This window comes from Electrophorus electricus, chromosome 20 (assembly GCF_041902795.1).
Source record: "Electrophorus electricus isolate QZ-2024a chromosome 20, ASM4190279v1, whole genome shotgun sequence".
In the NCBI taxonomy this organism is placed as follows: domain Eukaryota; kingdom Metazoa; phylum Chordata; class Actinopteri; order Gymnotiformes; family Gymnotidae; genus Electrophorus; species Electrophorus electricus.
This window is the reverse complement of record NC_137516.1, coordinates 7557501-7565625: the sequence shown is the minus strand read 5'-3', so window position 1 is coordinate 7565625 and position 8125 is coordinate 7557501. Positions and strand designations below refer to the sequence as shown.

Here is an 8125-nt window from a genome sequence, read left to right as displayed (position 1 = left end):
CTATGTCGGTGTTGGCCGTGTTTTTGCATCGCTGGTTGCGGCAACTTTGTTCTGTTGTGGCTCTGCTGCTTATTTAGGAGGTAAACATGTCGCGAAAACCTAGGCTTAAACTGTGAAACATAAAGCTGAAAGTCTAAAAATATGTTCCATGTACCGAGTGATCCCTGTGCCCACTTATCTCCGAAATAAAAATTAAGTTCTGCGATGGCTGGGGGGGGGGGGGGGGGGTTGGCAAGGGAGCTTACTATTACATAAGAGCCCGGGATGTTCTTCTATAAATCGTTCCGGAGCCTATGCAATACGCGCTTTTCATGCGTGGCCGATTTAACCTGACGTTGTTCTCTAAGCAAGCAGGAGGGGATTACGGCTAGTCATTGTGCTTAGAGAGGGAGGGGAGAGAGAGAGAGAGAGAGAGAGAGAGAGAGAGAGAGAGAGAGAGAGCGAGCGCATCGTCCGCTAGAGTTTACACTGAGGTTGAGGCGCTTCACGAGCACCGAGTTGGGACAGGACGGGGACGGATATCCGACTGAAACATGTATCGCCTTGCTGTTTACTTTCCGCAATTGCCACATTACCACATAGGACCGTAGAGTCAACGCTTACTTAACCTCCCGTCTTAACAGAAACCAGGGATTCACATTTTCCCAAAATGGAAATGTTCACTTTATTTTTGAGAGTCTTCTCGCTTCTCATCGGGGAGACCCAGTTCGCCAGGTAAGGCTGCGCGCGCTGCATTGCACCTGTTCGGGCGAGCGGACGCGGACCGGCTCAGATATGCGCTCCCCAAACCAAGACAGACTGCATGGCACATTTCAGGTCGTTTGTTTTACGGGTGTCGTTTGAGCTGCTAAGTTTTATGTTGTAATGTACATACGCCTTGAGATCCTCGTGTCTACGGCATGTAATATACTTTACCCTAGAAACATTTAACTCTTGTATTCACACGAGTCATGGAGTTGCACATGAAAGAATACGGTAAGGGGAATGCACACCACCGTAACCTAGATTATCTACTCTGGATCATTCCAGTCTCAGTAAAGAAGCGAGTTAGATACACAGTTTTACAGTATCAACAATCGTTTACGGTAAAAAACAAAAACAAAAAACAAAACAACAAATAAACCTCACCAGTTCTCAGCATTGTTATAGTTCAGTTAGTTCTTAATGCATAGGCTATGAAACAGTTTTTTTTTTTCGCCACAATATCTATACGAAGATATTGTCCTGGAAATCCAGTCGCTGCATGTTCTGAGAGTGAAGATGACAGCCAGCAGCAGAGGAATCGCGCTTGTTTGTAACAATGAGAAGAGTTGGGGAAATCCACTTCAGCAGTGACAACTATAGGCTCCATGTGGGTTGACACGTTTTGTTTTGTTTTGTTTTGTTTTATCAGGCCCACAGCAGAACTACAGAATGGAGAATGATACGCCATTTTGTCAAGATCGGGCTTTTTTTGTGCTGAATCGTCAAAAAGAGATAATATAGCCTCATTTGCTCACTGCTAACAGTTTACACAGCAATGTCCGCAGTGTTGGAATGAGCATCTAGTGTTTATAAAGTCCAGCTGGACATAGATAAACACTGTAAAAGTTGACTCATTACTGCTGGTGTTAATTGGACATTGTTCATTCAGTGTGTAATACCATTGCTGGATCAGGCGTATAGCATGTTTCATGCCAATGCAACAAATCATCAAACAAAGCTTTAATTAGGCTAATGCAGTCATTTATGAAGGTCTTTACCTCACATTGGAATCGATTCCATTATTCGATTTTACCATAAGTGTCGTTTAAATTCAGATGATTCCAAAATTATATATTATCTGTCAAAGGTATTTGGAGCTATGCAAATGAAACAATACTGTTTGACATACGGCTGATAAATGTGATTGAGTAAGCTCGGTCGTAGACAATGAACCCTTGCGATCTTACGCAGAAACTGCACATTTGGCGAAGATATTAAAGATATATCCGATGCGCGGTTTCACAGTATTTCGCCTTTCGTGTTTGGCGCTGACACATTTTAATTTCTATGTCCCCGTTCCGGTGTGCGAGTGATTTATTTTTGGCGGATATGTAGGGTTTTTTTTGTTTTTTTTTTAAATAAATCTCCGCTCTTCTTTTCTCTTCCTCTCCCGTTTTCGTGCGACTCGACACTTGCCAGGAAAGTGCGAAAGCAGCCGGTGTTACCATGTGTACAGAAGCTGCAGTTAACAGCTTTTCAATTAACCTGCAGCACGGAAGCCGATCTGAAGGTTTTACAGGAAGCGCGGCCTATATGTTTTAATGCTGCTTCGGTACACTCTCTCTCTCACACACACACACACACACACACACACACACACACACACACACACACACACACACACACACACACACACACACACACACACGCTGACCTGCGTCATATTTAGTGCACCAGTATGCTGCAAGTTTACATATCAGGCCTACGTTATTGTTATATAAAATTAACTTTCTAAAATCTCATACAAATGACTGATCTGAGTACCAGATGAGAGTCTCTGACTAATGGTGATTAGTTTAGGCCCAAATACTGCTGTGATCTAGACCCCCAAGCAGATCCAGTCCTACAGCTCATAGTCACTGGGATAGAAATGATAAAAGAAATGTCACTTTGTGTTTCCCCCTAATGCCGCCTTCTACCTTTGCAGATTTGATGTCTATAATACCATTTAGTGGTTCATTTCTTCTGTGTACACATCATCACCTACAGCCCACGCTACCTATTTTAACAGCACACATTTATTCACATGCTTAACAGCTTTGCCTTGGTCGGAGTGTTGCGACATATCAGGACCAATCGTAGACATGGCTACAGGAACAGAATTGTAGTGGATTTTGGATTCAGAGCTGAACTGCTGAAAGGATGGAAAGATATTCCGTGTAACTTTTTGGGTTTTTTAAAGCTTTCTCCACCTGTTTTCTGAGAGTTCAAGCAAAGGTCATGGAGTTTAAAATATAAGGGGGGGGGGGGGTATTACCTGCTGGGTAATTTTACCTTATGTCATACTGACATCAGAACAGTCTTTTCCTGCTTATTTTTGAGGAGCAAACATAGATTTGTCAGCGCTGCAAATAGCCCATTTTCCTTATCCCTTGTCCCAAAACGATAGTTGTGAGCGGCAAAATGATACTGAATTTAGAGCTGCCTGACCCACATAAGTGATGTTAGCCTACTTCAGCTACCTTGAAACTCCCACGCTGCCACACAAAGAGTGGCCACGTAGCCATTTGTAGAAGCCCCTTCAGTTTACATTATTTGGCCCTTACTGGATCTTACAAGATTGGCTCTTACTGGTCCTTCAAGATCATACCTTTCCTTGCTTTGATGATGACCTTTTTGATATGTTTTCAGAATGCAAGTCCGTCATTAGCCAAAATGGCTATATCTTTTGCAGCTATTAGCCTATATCACTGAAGAGGATTTTAATTGGTTTCTTTATGGCATCGGTCTTTCACAACAAGGGGTTTTACAGCATTGTCATAGAAGGGCAACATACCCCTTCAGGTCTGGGGGCCTTCACTATGGTATAAAATTCAGGTTGTGTGTTAGATTATCTGTTCAAGCACATGGCATAGGCCTACACGTCGAGTAGAATGAGACATTTTTAGGATCCACAACGGTTTGGCACCCTAGTAAAGAGATAATCCAAAGGTTCAAGCCATGATTGAACGAATCCAGGCAAGGCACAGTTAAACTCGTAGTTGCATTTAAGTCGTGTCTATGTTTTGAAGTGTTTTGTTTTGCTTACACTTTCCCCAGTCTGTTTTGTTGTTTAAAATCAAACATGACGGCTTTGTCACGTGTTTGTGCTGCCGCGCTTCTGCCCTCAAACACTAATTAAATGTGTGCAGCTGATCACGTTTGATCGGATTAACTGTGGCGCTCTTAACTGCCGCCTTCGCACGCGCTCGCGTGTCTCCGCTGTCGTTTTGCACTCGCGCGCTGCGCAAAGTCTGCCATTAAGGAGACGGCGAGGCGACGCAGCCCGGAGGGAAGCTATAGAAATGAACAGTTATAAAAGGGGTAAGGGCCAAGGGCGTCGGGAGGAAATTAACTTTGATTGGTTTCTAGAGAGTGAGGCTGAGCAGTGAATCCAGACGTTTAGCGAGTCCCGCGGGGCCAATCACAGAAGCGGCTGCATTAGCATTTTACGACGTCTTCTCCTCTTACCTGGAAACCACGGTGCTGATTTGGTTTTCTCAAACAGGGTCTCTGTGGGATCCTCAACAATCATGTTGCAGTTTTCAAACTTATACGTGACCTTAGATTTGGTAAATGTTTTGATACTTATAACTATAACTACAATAATGATAACTAACGACATATATGAGCAAGTTATGAATTGTAGGGTAATGATCATTAAAATCATAAGTACATCATTCTTATGATCCCCTTCAGTGTGGCCTTGTTTGGGCAGGGAATTCACACACACACACACACACACACACACATATATATATATATATATATAAAATTTCCCCCACCCACATATCACTTGATGGACCAAAACGTTTGTCTCCAGATACAATCCCTGAATAAACTCTAAATGAATAGCTTAACTAGCTAATGTTGAAGAGAGCTTAGGCGTGCTGTGCTGCACACATTGCGGCAGCTATTGATAATTTACAGCAGCAGACGGGAACGCTCGCACTCGCTCCCTTTTCAAAAAATGCCCTTCGAGGAACGCGCGCGCGACAACGGGTTCTTACCTGAACCGTCTAACGCTGTGCACTGAGCCTCAATACAAAAGTGTTCAGCGATGAACTTTAAGTGCAGGGCACGGCAAGAAAACTGGATAGAGTTCTCGGTGCATTGAGCAATGTGTACGTTATGTAACATATATAAATGCTAGATAAAAACGAAAGCCAATGTGAGTGCCAATACGTTAGTTTACGGAACACGAAAATAGTTAGCTTTCCTACCTATATGTTAGTCTGAATGAATATATTACAAGTAATATTAATATGGAAACATTAATAAATGTTACAAAAGCTACTAAGTGTGTATACGCAGTAACCCTGGATTGGACTGTTCAGTGTGAATCAAAATTACATTTGACTATAATTTTTGTACTCTAGGTGAATGCTGGTTAATTACTGCATTGGTGCAATTGGATTCAGTTTTCAATATAGTCTGAATAAATCATAGTTATCTCTCTGCACTGTGAATAGAATGGCAAGTTCAAGTTGGTGCTCATAAATTCTTCTGTGTGCTCCTATGTTGAGTCAATATCCTATGTTCCCATGTCAATCTCTTTATTGAGTGCTCCTTAGCAAAAACCTTTCAGAAGAACTCTGGCCAAAAAAAAAGACAACATGGATCATCTCAGTATCGAAATTCAATCATATTGGTAATTGAGGTCTCAGAGCTCTAAGATGTAAATAGATGCAAATGCAACCTGATTTTTAAAAAAAGCATGCTGATTTTAATCACTTTTTAGAAGTCTTATACAACCCATAATTTAAAATTGCAGCACATGAACCACTGTTTGCCCCAGTAACAGAATTGTATAGTATCTCACTGCTTATTCATAATTCACAGGTAATTTCATTTTAAATAACTGAATTCATTAAGACTTCAGTTACTTTAGCAGGGTCAAAATAAACACCTTGTTAAAATATGCACAAGAAAAAGGTGCTGTGAGACTGTCACTCAGGAGGATAGAACGTGTGTTCTGGCTGCTGTACCAGGGAGCGGGTTCTTTGGTCTGGAGGTCAGAGCACATGTTTACCGCCTGCAGCACCTGGGTGTGGCTGTTGTCCTCAGCCTTTCCTACAAATGGTGTCAGAGGTTGGATGGTCATAAGAGGCCATTTGGAGCACGCCCAAGTTTAAATGAACCCCCCCCCCCACCACCACCACCGCCCAATACTGCTGTGTGTGAGGGGATGGTGTGAAGCCCGGTGCAAACTCCTGGTGAGGGCCGTGGGTGTGAGTGACACATAGATGTGTGAGGGACACATAGAGAGCGAAGTTTGAGACCAGGTGTGGTCGCTTGCCTCAGCCTTGACCCCCTGTGGAACCGGTAGAATCTTGGGAAATTGCACTGGTAACAGCTGTGTTGTACCAGAACCTGTATTTTGTTCTGGGCCTTTCTGTAATGATGCCTAAGCCTTACTCTAGCTAGTAAGCAGTAGTGCAAGATAAGCTCTGAATGTTCAAATGTTATTCACACTATTGCCAGTAAAGTGAATTTATACTTTGCAGTGGTTTACTCATTTATTTATAAAGATTCAGGCCAAGTTTATATAAGTGAATTCTGGCAACATTTATTTTACCATAACCTTTCCAATACTTATATTTATTATAGTAGTAAAATGCATATAAATGTGGATATTTATGTAAGGCAATTGTACAGTAACAGTATTTGAACCTTTACAACTACTGAGCTTAGAATCAAATATTAGACTTATAAACATTTTGTAAGGGCAGAGAGATGTCAACACTACACACCTCTCTAACCATTCTTACAGTTTTGTGGTTGTAATGGCTTGTTGTACTTACTTCTCTTCTAATTGTATTTTTATGTGAGTCTGTCTGTGTCCATTTGCTCTTGAGAGGCAAGTTAACATTCTCATAAAGACAGGTAGCTGAGATGACTATTCCCCAAGATAGAATGTTCAAGCTCAGCATGTTGGCCTTCTGGATAAACACTGCCCCCCTGTGGCCAGTTAGTGGTGTTGGGGGGGGGGCATGATTAAATCCAAACAAATACATTATTTGTGTTAAAGGCAAGGGTCTAAGACATTATGAATAACCTTTTGGACGGTATAACCAGAGTCCAGATGTTTAGGCTGGTCTTTGTTTGTGCATAAGATGCTATAAATGTGTTGTTCCTATCAATTTCCTAGAACCAAAAATTAGAGCAGTACAAGCTGATCAATTATTTGAATTAACTGAAGTTAATTTTTCAGTTAAAACTTTAGACATAAATTGTTTAAGACTCAAGATCTATTAACAAGACGACAGCACTAATTCATTAGTTGTAGCATTAGTGCTATTGTCCAGCATACCCATGAGAACTGTTCGGTAGTCCTGTGAACACAATTGTTTTGCATGGAGAGTTTACAAACAAACAAAAAACTAATCCTATATCACATATTCAAGAGGGCAATGCTATCATGTTGTGCTGGCCATTTCAAACCATGTGACATTTCCTGTTCATATCCCTTGGTTAGAAACACTGCACATTTATGAAAACATCCATCTGCTGTGGACTGTTGTTATAGACTTCAAACAGTTCATCACATGTACTTATTCAACACACCTTGCACCGATATCATGTTTGCCTTTTGCAAAGTAGTGTCCCTTTACCTTGATGCATGGACATCAAGGTAACAGACCAACCTAACCCTACATATGAGTATGAGGCTAAACCATATTTATCCAAAATTATATAAAATGAAATATCTAATAAATAACAAAATTAATAATAATTAAATGGAGTTCAGAAATTATGATACAAAGTAAATCTATGTGTGTTCTATGAGAGGGTCTCTTAGCTGTTCCTGGAGATAACTGAGATCTTATCTTTCTTATCTGTTCCCTGAAATACAATTTTACTACTCAAACCATCAGACCATCAAGAAACATTGTATCAATCCTACATCGCAGACACAAGATCCACGCCATCTCCCATGATTACATAGTCCACGGAATTTTTTTCCCAGTGCTTCCCATACTGATATCTCAAGCCATCTGTGTGTCTTTGTTCCTATAGGGCCATGCTGAGTGACATTGGTGACTATGTAGGTACAGACATTGAGATATCCTGGCTGCCCAATCTGGATGACTTAATGCAAGGCTACGCTCGAAACTTTCGGCCGGGGATAGGAGGTGAGTTCGAGATCTGTGGCTTGTGTCATTGGATTGCACTTTCATCCTTTTCTGCATTTACAGTCATTCTTAGTGTAAACGCTCAAGAACAGCATATTTAAGACAATTACTTACTTCCTGGTTTAATTTGACCTTGTGCAACTTGTTACTCAGGCATTACTTGCCAAAACGACTTTTTAGTTGCTGAACTCTAATTTCAAAGCACATATTCAGGCTACACGTATTAATAAGATGTGTTTAATTGCGACTTTGCACGCTAGTGTACT

General features: G+C 41.3%; 1 protein-coding gene across 4 annotated transcripts in view; it reads left to right on the top strand.

Annotated features, from left to right (window-relative positions):
* Positions 1-315: 315 nt before the first annotated feature.
* Positions 316-8125, top strand: part of gabrd (gamma-aminobutyric acid type A receptor subunit delta) — a 17705-nt gene continuing 9895 nt past the window's right edge. For 2 of the 4 annotated variants that reach the window (XM_081703394.1, XM_081703392.1), the window contains exons 1-3: positions 692-714; positions 7744-7859; positions 8120-8125. The exon at positions 8120-8125 is cut by the window's right edge. Coding sequence is in view for 2 of the 4 variants with exons in the window: in XM_081703393.1 (XP_081559519.1) it covers positions 650-714; positions 7744-7859 (181 nt within the window). In the remaining 2 variants the exon portion in view is untranslated. Of the gene's footprint in view, positions 715-7743; positions 7860-8119 lie in introns of all 4 variants that reach the window. The other 2 variants (XM_081703393.1, XM_035536391.2) reach the window with 2 other exon arrangements.